This window comes from Phacochoerus africanus, chromosome 4 (assembly GCF_016906955.1).
Source record: "Phacochoerus africanus isolate WHEZ1 chromosome 4, ROS_Pafr_v1, whole genome shotgun sequence".
In the NCBI taxonomy this organism is placed as follows: Eukaryota; Metazoa; Chordata; class Mammalia; order Artiodactyla; family Suidae; genus Phacochoerus; species Phacochoerus africanus.
In genome coordinates this window covers 42,885,590-42,901,308 of record NC_062547.1, presented here as the reverse complement: position 1 = coordinate 42,901,308, position 15,719 = coordinate 42,885,590, and the positions used below count along the sequence as shown (strand labels likewise).

General features: G+C 50.5%; 1 protein-coding gene across 2 annotated transcripts; it reads left to right on the top strand.

Moving 5' to 3' along the window:
• Positions 1–620: 620 nt before the first annotated feature.
• Positions 621–9,052, top strand: MYOD1 (myogenic differentiation 1). Of its 2 annotated transcripts, XM_047774285.1 has the most exons (4): positions 621–1,474; positions 1,966–2,044; positions 2,314–2,555; positions 8,841–9,052. In XM_047774285.1, exons 1-4 carry the CDS (start codon positions 845–847, stop codon positions 8,865–8,867), a joined length of 978 nt encoding a protein of 325 aa, XP_047630241.1. In that variant the 5' UTR covers positions 621–844; the 3' UTR covers positions 8,868–9,052. The 2 variants fall into 2 exon arrangements, with proteins under 2 accessions (XP_047630241.1, XP_047630242.1); XM_047774286.1 differs by lacking the exon at positions 8,841–9,052 and having other exon boundaries at positions 2,314–3,295.
• Positions 9,053–15,719: the final 6,667 nt, after the last annotated feature.

Below are 15,719 nucleotides of genomic sequence, written 5' to 3'. Positions count from 1 at the left end.
AGTAACTGGCCTAGTGACAAGACTGCCACATTGTCTCAGGTTCCCCCACTTAGACTCTCCGAATCTACCTCGTGTTGCTCTGCTCGGTTCTTTGCCTCTGGCTCTGAATGGCTCAGGTTTCTGCTCTCTGAATGGCTCAGGCTCTTGGGTTATCTCTCTCTCACCGTCTCAGCTCTGAGTGTGTCTCTGCCTCGTTGCCATGTGTGTCTCTCTCTCCAAATCTCTCCCGATCGGATTTCTACCTCTATCCTGCTCCTGGGTGCCCCACAAATCAGCGGGCTGAGGGGCCCCCAAATCAGCTCAGAGGTGAGCGCGAGCGGCCAGGGTTTCCCGCGGACACAAGAGGAGTCCGGTGCGGAGAGTTTGGAAAGAGGTACCAGGGAGCCAAGTGCAACCGTTCGGGCTGCCAGCCTCTGCCTTCCTCCCTGCCTCGGGAGGGGCGGGAGCCGGGTGTCAACGGGTAGGGGGCTGGCCAGTCTCTCGCCCCCGCCGCCACCCTGGGGATCCCAAGCTCCTCCCCGCTCTGTTCCTATTGGCCTCGGGAGCCCCCGCCCCTAGCCGCCCGCTTGGGCTCGGGGGCCCTTAGGCTACTACGGGATAAATAGACCCGGGAGCCTGGCTCAAAGGGTAGGGGTGGGGAAGCCCCAGGACGCTGCCGCTGCTCTCCTCCCCGTCAGTCAGGCGGGACAGGATAGAGCAGGGTGGTGGTGGACAGCTGGGTGTGCATTCAGACCCCAAGTACTTTGCTATCGCACTGCCGGGGCTCCGGAGCCGCAGAAAGTTTCTGGCAACCCTTGCCGCTGGGGTTGGGCAAAACCAGGACTGCACCGCCCCCCGCTGGGATATGGAGCTGCTGTCGCCGCCGCTCCGCGACGTAGACTTGACGGGCCCCGACGGCTCTCTCTGCAACTTTGCAACAGCGGACGACTTCTACGATGACCCGTGTTTCGACTCCCCGGACCTGCGCTTCTTCGAGGACCTGGACCCGCGCCTCGTGCACGTGGGCGCGCTCCTAAAGCCCGAGGAACACTCGCACTTCCCTGCCGCAGCGCACCCGGCCCCGGGAGCGCGCGAGGACGAGCATGTGCGCGCGCCCAGCGGGCACCACCAGGCGGGTCGCTGTCTACTGTGGGCCTGCAAGGCGTGCAAACGCAAGACCACTAACGCCGACCGCCGCAAGGCCGCCACCATGCGCGAGCGGCGCCGCTTGAGCAAAGTCAACGAGGCCTTCGAGACTCTCAAGCGCTGCACGTCTAGCAACCCGAATCAGCGGCTGCCCAAGGTGGAAATCCTGCGCAACGCCATCCGCTATATCGAAGGCCTGCAGGCGCTGCTTCGCGACCAGGACGCCGCGCCCCCTGGCGCTGCAGCGGCCTTTTACGCGCCTGGCCCGCTGCCCCCCGGCCGAGGCGGAGAGCACTACAGCGGTGACTCAGACGCGTCCAGCCCGCGCTCCAACTGTTCCGACGGCATGGTAAGGCCAGGACTCTGGGCCAGAGAAGTGAGGGCAGTTCTCGGTATATCGCCAATGCGTTTCCGAGGGAGGGCAAGGAGTTGGCCCCCAGCTGGGAGGGTTGGGTGGGGAACCTTTCCGAGAGTAAACCCCCTGTGCCCCGGGCAGTTGTCACTGGGTTGGCCTAGTGCTTTGGGGACGCACGAGACGGATGAGATCCATCCGATTGAGGGCGTTATCAGAACACTGCAGCGCCGACACGAAGATCTGCTTTTTCACCATTTCTCCCTATTGTCAAAATGCAGATTTGTGCTACGTGACTGTCTACCCTTTATTTGGCTCGGCAAGCTCCAGAGAGCTCCTGCCTACTCTTCCTTCCCAACCCGGACAGATCCGGGCCCGGAACTCTTGTGGCTGACACCTGGGGAGTTGGGGAAGGGGCGGCTACAGGGAGTGATGCTCCAGCCCTGCGCGGTTCCCAAGACTAACCTGGTCGCCCTTGCTGTTTGCAGATGGATTATAGCGGCCCTCCGAGCGGTGCCCGGCGGCGGAACTGCTACGACGGCACCTATTACAGCGAGGCGCCCAGCGGTGCGTATTCTCAACCCCTTCCCACATTCCCTTTTGAGCTGCCTTGGCTTCTCTTATCTAGGACCTCCTCGTCCCCATCCTGGGAGATGATACAGGGAATGAAATACTAAGCGTGTAGTTCCTTTCTTTTTCTCCCTGAAATTTTGCGGCATCCTCGCGAATTCTGGCTGGCCCCCAGTTTCCCGTCTGCCCCAAAGCACTGAGCCCAGAGGTGGGAGCCTAGTCCACCACTCCACCCTTGCATACTAACCTACCCCTTCCCCGCGCAGAACCCCGGCCCGGGAAGAATGCTGCGGTGTCGAGCCTCGACTGTCTGTCCAGCATCGTGGAGCGCATCTCCACCGAGAGCCCCGCCGCGCCCGCGCTTCTGCTGGCGGACACGCCGCGGGAGTCGTCTCCGGGCCCGCAAGAGGCGGCCGCCGGGAGCGAGGTCGAGCGCGGCACCCCCACCCCTTCCCCGGACGCCGCCCCGCAGTGCCCCGCGAACGCGAACCCCAACCCTATCTACCAGGTGCTCTGAGGGGGTGGGCGGCCACAACGGAGGGCGCGCTGCTGCTTATGGGCCGGAGGGATGGTGCCCCTAGGGTCCCTCGCGCCCAGAAGTTTGAGCTTCAATGCCAACTCCTCTCCTAAACAGCGCTTTAAAAGCGACCCTCCAGAAGTAGGAGTGGCGGGAGAAATGATTTTTGTTTCCGCCTCTCGCACCCCAGGGCAAGGACATGGTCCTTTTTGGTTGTTGTTGTTTTCCACGCAGCACCCTTCCCTGAGACCCGCTGCGATGGCCGTTTGATGTTACTTGGTGGGCCAGAGCTGACCCCAGACCGCTCAGGCGGGCCCTCTCCTCGCTCCCTCCCTCATGGGGGGGAGCGGGGCGGGGGGGGGTGTGAACACAAGCAGATCTAAGCCGCGCCCCTGGACGCCCGGAAGCTTAAAGGCTCCTGGCCTCTCCTTTCCTGAGTCCTCCGGGTGTCGCCTCTTTACCGCCGTCAGCGGAATACGTTCCTGTCCCAAGTGTAACAGGTGTAACGGTAACCACTCCTACCCCCTCCGCCGGTTCAGGACCACTTTTTGTAATACTTTTGTAATCTATTCCTGTAAATAAGAGTTGCTTTGCCAGAGCAGGGGCCCCTAGGGCTGTATTTATCTCTGAGGCATGGTGTGCGGTGCGACAGGGACTTTGTATGTTTATACGGCAGGCGGGCGAGCCGCGGGCGCTCGCTCAGGTGTTCGAAATAAAGACGCTAATTTATATTGCGGTGGCTCCGGCTTTCGCTGGGGTTGGGGGCAGGTTTTTGACCTGGAGGAAAATCTGCAAACTGGGCCAGTTGTACCACAGCGACCCCTGTAGGAGAGAGAAGGATTTCCAGGAGGAAGTTTGGGGCGGGCAGAAGGGAGGGGGTGCGTATGTTTCCGCTGGCAAGATCCTCTGACTGTGAAGTACATCACTCCACACAGGTCAGTGGTTCTCGTGTCAGGATGGATATTTGAATGATCTGAGCAGTTAAAAAAAGATCTATGGCTGCCCCCCCCCCCCGAGATTCTGATTAAATACATCTGCCCCAGATAACCCTGGCCAGGGACTGATATTTTTCAAAAAGCTCCCCAGGTGATTCTGAAGTGCCTATACGGTTGAGAATGACGCCTCTCCATACACACAGAGTGAAGCCGGTGTGGTGTCCAGAAGGATCACTGAAAAGACAGGTCCCCCAGGGCCACTCAGAACCTTCATGGGTATAGAGGATGTGATGAGGTGCTCACAGCATTATGATGGAAAATCTGAATGAAGGTGAAGCAGCATTGCAAGCTGTATAGTATTTTCAGGCTCTTGGCCGGAGGTGTAATCCCAAGGGAACAGCCTACAAGGCCAGACGGGCACAGAGGCCTCTACTCTAAGTAACGCAGCACTTAGAGCATCCTGGCACTGTCAGATCTCATAAGACAGGCACCCAAAGCTTGCAAGGAGAGGGGCACAGGCAAACCCGCATCATCACAGGTGGTATCAGTGCTCTTATCAAGCCGTACATACTCTGAGAGCAGAGGAGGGGCTGTTGAAATAGCCAGGGTCCTGGGGAGGGCTTTGTGGAAGAGATGCCCTCTTGAGAAACAAAAGAAGACAACACATGCACAATGCCTACAGACCTCCCCCCCCAACACACCCAGGGGACCCCCCCCACACACACACACACACAGACATCTCTGGGAGGGCACCTCTGGATAAATAGCCTGGCAGAAGTTCTGCCCAATCCCACCCCCTGATTCACATATACTTGTTACTGGGACTTTACTGCCTCCTACATCTCCCTCCTATAGACCCTTTTTTTTCCTGAAAACGATACAGGCCCCCTTTCAAGGGCTCTTCTCAGCAAGGTGGGGCGAGCATGGAGAGGGCCTGGGGAAGGCAGGCAAGACATAGTGGCAGCAGGGAGAGCTGAGGATGGGCTCTCTGCTCTCAGGGCTGCCCTGTTACTAAAGATCTTCAGCTTTTGTATTGGCTGCTTCCTCAGATGTGCCTTGGGCTTCTTTACGCTCCTTTGAGACCCCCTGGAGCTCATTCATGAATTAGTTCATTCAACAGACACCAGGTTCCATGCTGGGTGAAAACAGAGACCAGTGGACACCCACAGTTCCTGCCTTGGGGAGCACCCAGCCATTTGGGGACTGGATCTTTTAGCAGCTGGTTACATCACGATGGATTAAGTGCTATAATGAGGGTGTATGTGGCAGAGGGACACAGTAGGAACAGGAGATATAGGCAAGCAAGCTGCCACTGCTAAGGATCTTAAAGGAGCTGGTCAGGAAAGAGGAGACAAGGATGCTCCAAGCGGAGGAAGTGGCAAGGGCACAGACCCAGCGGTGACAGAAAGCAAACTGTGCCTTCATGAAACCAAAAGTACTCACAGGGAGGGGCCAGAGGTGAGATGGGGGAGAGGCAGAAGCAGGGCCACCAGGGACCTCATTTGGGCTTTATCCTGAAGGCAGTCGGGAGCCAGGGAGGAATCCACCAGGGGAAGGTAACAGATAAATCTGTATTTTAGAAAGGCCAGTCTGGGCTGGCAGCATGGATAGGAGGGAACAAGACCTCAGACAAGAAGCTGTGTCAAGAAGTCACCAGGGTTGCTCAGAGGAGACATGACATGGCCTGAACTGGGTTTGTGACCGGGGGGGGGGGGGAGGAGAAAAAGCACAGGAGTAGAGACAGTTGTGCTAGATAAAGTCTGGGTGTTGACAGTACAATGGAGAATCTTGTGTGTGTGTGTATGTGCGTGTGTGTCTTTTCAGGGCTGCTCCAGTGACACATGGAAGTTCCCAGGCGAGGGGTCAAATCGGAGCTATAGCTGCTGACCTACACCCCAGCCACAGCAAAGCCAGATCCGAGCCATGTCTGAGATGACGCCACAGCTTGCTGCAACACTGGGTCCTTAACCCACTGAGCAAAGCTAGGGATCAAACCCAAATCCTCATGGATACTAGTTGGGTTCTGAACCCCCTGAGCCACAGCGGGAACTCCAACAATGAAGAATCTTGAGGGCAGAGTCCCTACCCTCACACAACTTAGAATCCCCTGGGGCAGTATTAGTAGACAGAGAATTAAGTGAAAAATGCCATGCTATAAATGATGAGAAATGCTGTACAGAGAAGTAAAAGGACCAATGAGAGGTGATAATGGGTCTGAGAAGGTAATCAGGCACAGAGAGGAAGGAGGCAGGACTTTTGCCCTGAGAAAACCAATTGCATATATGAGGAAAGCCCCAGCAGCCTATAGGAAGCTGATGTGCAGTTAGAAAAAAAAAGTGTCTTTTTGAGAGTTCCTGTCGTGGCACAGTGGAAATGAATCTGACTAGGAACCATGAGGTTGCGGGTCCAATCCCTAGCCTTGCTCAGTGGGTTAAGGATCCGGTGTTTTGGTGAGCTGTGGTATATAGGTCGCAGTTGCAGCTCAGATCTGGCATTGCTGTGGCTCCAGCGTAGGCCGGTGCTCCGATTAGACCCCTAGCCTGGGAACTTCCATGTGCTGCGGGTGCAGCCCTAAAAGCACAAAAAGACCAAAAAAAAAAAAAAATAGTGTCTTTTCTTACCAGAGGATGCTGCTCTGCACCAGGGTTCATGACTAGGCAAACAAGAGAGCCGGTTGGACATCAGGCCCCACTCACCCCCTGGTCAGGTGTGCTTGTTCAGTGAACAACCTATAGAACTGTTCTCAGAGCCTTGTGTGCAGAAGCGCTAAGGATGGAAGGGAAAAGGAGAGGCCAAGGATGACTTCAGGCTCTGGTTTGCTTCAGCATGGACAGTAGTGCCATTAGAGATGAAGATCACAGGAGAGGAAGAAACAGGCATGGGGACAGATTTAGTCCTGGACACTTCTGGTTGCAAGGGCCAGAAACCCAATTCAAACTAGGTGAAACCCCACAGGGGGGTGTGTTGGAAGGACTCAGTGCGGCTCACATATGGAAATAGCACTGCAAGCACCACAGTACCCATGGGCCTTGGGAGTCAGGACTGGAGCCCCTCCTGCCCATCCGCACAGCCCCCTTCTTGCCTCTATGCTCTCCTAGTCCGTATTGTTTTTCTCCAGCAACTCAGGGATTACCTCAGATCTCACCATTGAACTCCGCTTAGTTAGAGATGAGATCACCCCATGGATGATGGGACTCGAGGTCGCCTCCTGGCCTGGCCTACACCTCAGTCCCCTGGGCGGGGTGTGCTAGAAGATACATCTAACTGAACCCAACTCCGTTTGCAGCGTAGGTGAAATGACCTCTGCTCTTGGGGCCATTTTCACCTGGGCTGGATCTGAGGGGACACTGGGCGGTGCCCTCCCATAGAGACACATGCATGTCTCTACACATGCGTACACCACACATGTCCCCAGAGCATAGCACCAGGGGCTTATGCACCTGGAAGCCAAGGAGCTTGAAGCTTCAGGTCCTCACCCTTGCATGAGCTCCTCCTAAGGCCCTGGGAGAAGTCCTAGAAACATCTTCATATGGTCTAGTTCCTTTTTAAATTTTCCAAAGGAAAATATTTTAGCTAACTGGTTATGACCATTTTCTCTATTCTGACTGCCCCCTTGAGTTGAGTGGCATTTAGGGGCATATTGGGTTCTCTTGAAAGGTATCTGTTTTGTTTGAGTTTAGTGGAATATATTTTAAATAAATGAAATATGGAGTTCCTGTTGTGGCTCAGTGGGTTATGAATCCGACTAGTATCCATGAGAATGAAGGTTTGATCCTTGCCCTCGCTCTGTGGGTTAAGGATCCCGTGTTGCCATGAGCTGTGGTGTCGGTCACAGATGTGGCTCAGATCCCGAGTCGCTGTGGCTGTGGCGTAGGCCAGCAGCTGCAGCTCCACTTCGACCCCTAGCCTGGCAACTTCCATATGCTGCAGGTGAGGCCCTTAAAAAGCATAAATAAAATCAATCAATCAATTAATTAATTAATAATTAAAATATGTAACAGAAGCAGGAGTTCCCACCGTGCACAGTGGGTTAAGAGTCTGACCGTAGCATCTCCAGTCTCTGCAGAGGCAAGGGTTCAATCCCTGGTCTGGCACAGTGGGTTAAAGGATCTGGCATTGCTGCAGCTTCGGTGCAGGTCATAACGGTGCCATAGGTTGCAGCTACGGCTTGAATTCAGTCCCTGGCCCAGGAACTTCCATATGCCATGAGTGCTGCCATTTAAGAAAAAAATAACAAACAGAATCAATAATAATGAACAATGAAATAAATTATAATGATTCTGACATTGAGAAGGCAAGAGTACCCCCCAAAATATATTTAGATCATACCCAAAAGCAGTTTATGAAAAGAGAGAGATAACTTTTGAATGGTATTATTCAAAAGACTCTTCGTTGTTTGATTATCTAATCGACAAATAAAGTGAATTATATGAACATATTAGAAAAAGATTTAAATTTTTTTCCCTGGTCTAACACAAAATATTGACATCAATGAAAACAGAATAAAATTCATAATATGCCACCATAATAAGACCTTAACACCAAAGAACTTTTCAAATGAATCCTGCCAATTTAAAAGCATTTAAAATTAAGCACAGAAAAACTCAAAATATCTTGAAATGCTATAGTCCACAGATGAAAAAAACTTGATGGTGTTTTCTCCAAAGTTGACAACAATCCTAAAATGGAACATTTTAGGTACAATTTCCAATAGATAGTTCCAATAGAGTGGTGAGCCTGGAAAAGGCTTCTCTAAATTATTCAAGACACCAAACAAGTTTTGATCAACTCTTGAAGGAGAGACTGAATTAGCTGCATGAGATCTCAATTAACAGTAGAGAAAATAATAGAATCACGTGAAGAGGCAGTTAAAGAACACATAGCCCGATGAGGGTAGAAAAGAGTGGGCAAGACTGAAAAAGGCAAGGAAAAGAGCCAGAGGAGAAAGACAAAAAGGACGAGGAGATGAAGAGGAGGATGAAGATGAAATGGTGATGATGCTAATGATGGGAAGAATAATTTAATTCTAGCGCCGTGTTTTTCTCATCTATAAAACGCTAAATCATCTGTACACAACTCACTAGTGTTAAAGAGAAAAACTGCAAAGCTGTGTAATCCTCCTTTTTATTCCATACAGGGTCATTTTTGTATAGTTAACTTTTTTCAGACATTTAATAGTGGGTTTTATTTGATTTTATTTTTTATTTAGCTTGTTGTTAGTACATCTCAAAGGTAAAAAAGACTCCTTTATGTTTTTCATTTTTTAAAGTTTGATTGAAGTATAGTTGATTTGCAATGTTGTGATCATTTTTGCTGTAACAGTGGGTTTTAATTCATGTAGAACTTTGCCGGCAGCAGAGGGAAGTGAGTCCTGGATGATGTCCGTGGTCACGTAATTCCTGGGATCGAGGCCTGGCTGTGCCACTGACCAACTCTGAGACCTTGGAATTGTGACTTACTCTTTCAGATTTGGACTTTCTCCGTGTGTAATGAGTTGGTGAATTTAAAAGATATGTTCCAGTTCTGGGAGTTCCTGTTGTGGTGCGGTGGAAACAAATCCGACTAGGAACCATGAGGTTTCGGGTTTGATCCCTGGCTTCGCTCAGTGGGTTAAGGATTTGGCGTTACTGTGAGCTGTGGTGTAGGCCAGCAGCTGCAGCTCCAATTTGACCCCTAGCCTGGAAACCTCCATATGCTGCAGGTGTGGCCCTAATGACAAAGAGACAAAAAAAAAAAATAAAAAATAAAAAAGGTATATTCCAGTTCTGATATGCTTGAGGAACTCATTCATTTAAAGCATTTCAGAGAAAGAAAACGATAACAAAATAGGTCTTTTACAGATAAGAGAGCTGGACCCGGGAGAAACAGATTTTTTTTTTTAGCCTAAGTAAATTATTTAGAGCCTCCAGGCTTCTTGGTGCTTCTTTTACTTTTCCCAATTTTAAAAACTGAGATATAATTTACATACCATAACATTCACACGTTTAAAGTGTCCAATTAAGTGGTTTGCATTATATTCACAACCGTACCCCTGAGCGGTCACTCCCCACTCCTCCTCCTCCCCCAGCCCCAGGCAACCACTCATCCATTTTCTGTCTCTATGGATTTGCCTATTCTGGACACTTCATATGAATGGAATCACACATTATATGACCTTTTGTGTCTGGCTTCCTTCACTTAGCATAGCTTTTTTAAGGTTCATCCATGTCATACATAGCATGTATCAGTACTTCATTCCTTTTCATAGCTGAATAATATTCCAGTGTGTGGATCCATCACCTTTTGTTTATCCATTCATCAGTTGATAGATATTTGGCTTGTCTTTTTTTTTTTTTTTTTAGCTCTTATGAATAACGCTGCTGTGAACATCCATGTACAACATTTTGTGTAAACATGTGGTTTTAATCCTCCTGGGTATATACCTAAAGTGAAATCACTGGGTGTATCATAAATTTATGTTTAAATTTTTGAAGAACTGTCAAAATCTTCCCCAAAGCAGCTGTACCATTTTACATTCCCAACAGCAATGTATTAGGGTTCCAATTTCTCTGCATCCTCCACAGCACTGCTATTGTGTATGTGTTTTTATTCTGCCATCCTAGTAGGTGTAAAGTGTATCTCACTGCAATTTTGATTTGCATTTCACTGGACTAATGATGTTAGTATTTTTCTTGTGTTATGGGCCACTTGTAGATCCTTTTTTGGAGAAATGCCTATTCAAATCCTATGTCCATTTTAAAATGAGGTTCTTTGTCTTTTGTTGAGTTATGAGAGTTCTTTATATATTCTAGCTACTAGACTCTTGTCACGTATATAGTCTGCAAATATTTTCTCATTCTTTGCGTTGTCTTTTCATGTTCTTGGTATTGTCCCTCAAAGCACAGAAGTTTGGCAGTACTGTTGGAGATGATTTTATCTATATTATTCTTTTGCTACTGTGTTTTTGGCATCACATCTAGGAAACCATGACCTAATCCAAGTAAGACTCTTATAGTTTTAGTGCCTACATGTAAGTATTTGATCCAGTTTTAGTTGATTTTTCTATATGATGTGAAGAAGGGATCCAACTTCATTGTTTTGCATGTGGATATCCAGCTGTCCCAGCACTATTTGTTGAAAAGACTATTCTTGCCCCCCCCCATTGAATTGTCTTGGTACCTTTGTCAAAAATTGACTATACATATATGGGTTGATTTCTGGTTTCTCAATTCACTTCCATTGATCTATGAGTTTACCCTTATGCCAGTACCACATGGCCTGATTACTGTAGCTTTGTAGTAAGTTTTGAAATGGGGACATGTGAGCCCTTCAATTTTGTTCTTCTCCAAGATTATTTTGGCTATTCTGGGTGCCATGCATTTCATGAATGTATCTTTAAATAGCCCCATCCTGGTGATATTTTCAAACCACAAATAGCCACAAACTTGACCTGATCCATTATGGAAGCTGTAAAGTGGCATGGAAATTTAAAGCAGGTTCTTATTGGTGCATAGAAAAAAAACAGTTTTATATGAGAGGATGATGATTTTTTTTCATTTGCAATCATATTTGATGCAGCTTCAGTAAAACAAATGTGGTCTTATTAACTGAACATCATTCTGTAATTGCAAAAAAAGGTTGCAACTGTTTTTGTTTTGTTTTGTTTTGCTGGCATTAGGAATGCTTCCAAGTAAATAGAACTTATTTTGAAGTATTATGTAGCTGTGTCGGACAGTTAATTAAACATATTTTTCTGGATTTTTTAAAATGTTCTTAGTATTTGTCAGCCTTCTACAATTTACATTTGGTCCTAATTTCTTTTCTAAATAGAAATAAATATTTACTTTTGTACCCAGCTTTCTATTTTTTTTTTTTAAGTGTGACACCTGCCGTCTCCCGCCACACACACACATCTAAACTTCAAGCCTCACAGAACCTGGACGGAGCCCTGAACCCTGCCAACCAGGCTTGCCTGCAGGCTGACTTAGGCCCGAGGGCCCGCCCAGAACACACATAGGAGAACCCACAAGGTTCCTATCAAGGAGCCCCAGAAGGAGGAAGCCCCTTGGGACAGCCGTGTGTCTCCAGCTGCTTCTGGGAGAATCAGTGGCCCCTGTTCCATCCTGCTGAGGACACTCTTGCAGGAGCACCTGCACCCATCCATCTTTCCTACACACGTGCACCCCTGACCCTCCTCCGGACCCCCTCACCACAGCCACCATCATTTTCCTGCTCCCTCCTCCCTCCCATCTTCCCCAAAGTCAAGCCCAGGGAGGGCTGATGCTCTGCCCCTGGGGCAATACTGACACTCTGAGGGACAGACATTGCTGGGAATGGCAGGAGCCCCTGAGAGAGATGTGGGGTAAGGGCTAGTTCAGGGGTTCCAAGGAGGTGGGCTGTCCTAGAGGAGGGGGAAAAGGGAAGGAGAGGAAGCTAAATGAGAGACACTATCTCACTGAGTCCTCAAGAAATAGGACTCCCTTTATGCGGATGAGGAAACAGAAGCCTAGGGAGGGAAAGGGACTAGTTGCCACAGCTAGTAAGCAGCAAAATGAGATGGGCACCCAAAGCTTGGTTCTCTCAACCAAAGGAAATGTTAACCCCCTGCCCCCGGGATATTTGACAGTGTCAGACCTTTTTGACTGTCACGAATGGGGAAGGGCTTCTACTGACATCTAGTGGGTAAAGGCCAGGAATGCTGCTAAACATCCTATGATGCCCAGGCCAGTCCCTTCAACAATGGACTGACTATCTGGCCCAAAATGTCAACAGGGTAGAGATGACAAACCCTGGTCCAGGACTTCCCCAAAGCATTATTTACCTTGGTCCCTTTGTAGACTTCCCCTGGCCTAAGAGATCTGGACTCCACTCGCCCAGGGGCCACAGGAAAGAACAAGGGTACACCCACCCCATTCCCAGCTTAGGTACCAGGGTCAGTGCTCAAGCTATAGACCTAGTAGCCATGGTCTCCAATTTCCTACTATGGTACCTCTCATTTCACTCTCCGCTGTCCATTGGAGGGAGTTCTGGTCTGCAGAGGAGATGCCTGTTGGTTGCATTGCTTACCATCAGTTCAAAGTCTGCCCTGTTTGTGCCCTGCTTAGATTCGTTTCCAGATGTGGCCACAAGATGGCACCCCAACCCACCAGGAGTGCTAAGGCTCTGGGCCTGGGAGAGAGCATGCAGGATGGACCAACCTGGACCAAGGCCTGGGGGTTGGACTTGGGCAAGTTCCAAAGCCTAGCAGGACCAGATCTAAGGCCTGCAAATGCCAGGTGTGAGAATATAGGCCGACTTGGCTTCAGGAGGCCCTTTACCTTTTTCTAGTCTGTCCCCAGCCCCCACTCATCCTCCAGCCATTCCCACATCAACCTCCTCTAGCCTGAACAAGAGAAATGACAGAGATGAGGGGTTATGACAAAGGGCTTATTATTATTCCTATCCAACAATAAAGAAACTGAGGTACAGAGAAGTTGAAGTTTGTCCACAATGATAGTTAGTCAAATGGTGGAGCTAGGATTTGAACCCAGGCAGTTAGATTCTACAGTTTATGCTCTTGACTACTGAACTACCATCCTGCTGGTAGTTCACTGCACCTCTCACCCTCCATGTACCAAGAGCCATCGATCCCAAAGACCCTCTGGCGTGAGACCACAGCTTTCCTCTGCAAGGAAAGGAAGGAATGACTATAAATAGGGGGGAGTTGCTCAAAAGAGGAAAGGGGTGAGGTTCTCAGCTGGACTGAGCATCTGGTTAGTGGCTGTGGGTAAGAAGCTAAGGCTGGTTCGCCAAGTCCTCCTCCCCACCCCCATTTCTCTGCGGCCTTTTCTCTTTTTTTCTATGTTGCCCTCTTGGTTTTTCTGGGCTCTCTGCAAATGCCAGCCTTCTCACAGTGTGAATAAGAAACGAGAGAAGGGACTTTTGTGTCCTTGCTTAGGATTGAGAAGGGGAGCATCCTTTGGGGGCTGGGGGTGTCATCCAGGAGAAAGGTGAGAATCCTCAAATGGGACAGCGTGGGGTACCCGATGGGTAGCCCCCCTCTCCCACCTGGAGGCTCTCTCTCTAAGCCTTCTCTGCTCACTCCAAAGGGGATTTTAGGTGCAATGGACACATTTTCACCCTCCTCTCCCTCCAACCCCGGCTTCCCTCATTTTTCTCATCCTTCAGTCTCCTGATCACATCACACAATCCTCCCCCTTCTAGGAGCCCCACGCCTCTCTCTGTCTCTTCCACCGCTTCTCCCTACCATCTGGGGCTACTTTCATTCCCCATTATGGCTCCCCACGGGGCAGTGGTCTGAATGGGCTCTGCACTGACGCCCTGAGAAACCCTGGCTAAGTCTCCTCTTGCCTCAGCCTTGGTTACAGGCTCCAGACCCCTAGAGCCTCTGACACGAGGATTCTAGGATCCCAGTGCCTCTCCTGGCCTTTCTCAAATCATGCAGCCCTTCGTGAGGAGCTACTGTACTCTGGGCACTGTGGAGGAAGCAAGCGAGAAGCAGCCCTGGAGAAGCTTATGGTCCTTTGCAGGGGTAGGGGAAGGCAGTGAAATAAGCTATAGTGAAGATGAGGGAGCCATACCCTGATCCATGGGGTCCTGCAGGAGATGGAAGAGGTGGAACCCTGGGTCCCTATGGTTGGCAGAATTGCAAAAGGCTTCCTGTGGTGAGCGGTGGGGGTGGGCAGGGGGAGAGGGACTGGACATCTGGCTGGAAGGAAGGGGAGGTTTGGAGAGGCCACTCTCTTGTCTGTCCCCATTTAATTTTTCCCAGCTTTGTGTGTGTGTCCATCTCTCTGTGTCCAACTTTTCCTGTTATTTCTGGGAACTCTGTTTCTCTCTTTCATCACCTCCTTGGATTGGGGTAAAACTTGCTGAGACTCTGTGTCCTGGGAATATGCATGTGGGGCAAGCTGAGCTGTACCAGGTCCAGCCTCCTCATGGGTCGGGGATGGGGCTCACACTGGTCAGGAAGAGAGGGACACTGAAAAGCAGTCCCATCCCTGTATTACTCTGAGATTGAAGGGGAAAGAGCTCTGACTTATAGGAAGAACACAGATCAATCTCTGGAGGAAGGAGATGCCATCCTGGCCCCAGACTCCAGCTCTCTCTTTGCCTGTGCCCATCTCTGCTCCTGTTCCTGCCATAACTCTGCCTCTCTCCATCTCTCCCCCTGTCCTTCACCCATCCTTCAACTCTTGCTCTGCCCTTTGCCCCTCTCCAACCCTCTCCATTCCTCCAAACCTTTTCCCCAGGGCACACAGATTTCTGCTACAGTTGGGCTGGGATTCCCCTGGCCAAGTGACGAGAAAGATGTCTGCAGCACAGTTTCGTCCCCAGGCCCACAACCAGGTCTGTGGGTCAGTGTTGAGGGACAGCTGTCTGCACAGTTAGCAAGTGCCGACAGGTAAATAAGAGCCTCGTGTCTTCTTAATTAAATCGCCCTTTGCCCAGGCAGCCTTGCGTTCGATTGGGCTGGGCTGGATCAATATGCCTCTTTCCCAGCACAGCCACCCCTGGATCGAGGCCTGACCATCTCAGCCCTGCTCAGGCCCCCCTGCCCACTTCCCTGGCAGCCTGGAGCCCCTAGAGGGCAGGGTTACTTGTGCCCCTGTGCCTGGGACAGAGCCTGGGACAAGAAAAGAGCAAAGGAGTGATGGTTGCTTGGCTGAGTAGACTGAGGCACTGCCAGCAAACACGGGCCAAGAAGGCTGGGAGGCCCAAACTGCAGCTCCCACAGAGGATCAACTAACTTCGAAGCCAGGAAGCACGGCAGGGGCTGCTCCTATCCAGCCCCCAGACACAGCATCCAGCTTGACATTCAGGGCAGTTAAAACCCTGCGGAAAGGGGGCATCGGGGGCAGGAGGTGAGCTGGGGTGGAGTGGGGGACCGTCAATGTTCAAGACCAATAGAGGCAGTTTTCTTTTTTCTTTTTTTTCTTTTTTCTCTCTTTCTTTCTCTCTCTCTTTCTTACTTTTTTGGGTCACCCCTCAGCATGTGGAAGTTCCCGGGGCCAGGGGTCAAGTCCAAGCCACAGCAGGCACCATGCCAGATCTTTAACCCACTGCACCATGAGGGAACTCCCAGAAGGCCCTTTCCACAGGACTCCCCACCTAAGGATCCGGGGCTAGTGTGGGAGGATCAGTGAGCTGTGATCAGTATGGCAGAGTGTGTGGCATTCATGGGAGTCCAGGGTCAGCCTGGAGTTAAGGAGAGCCCATGGTCTGAAAAGGGTCGGAAGGG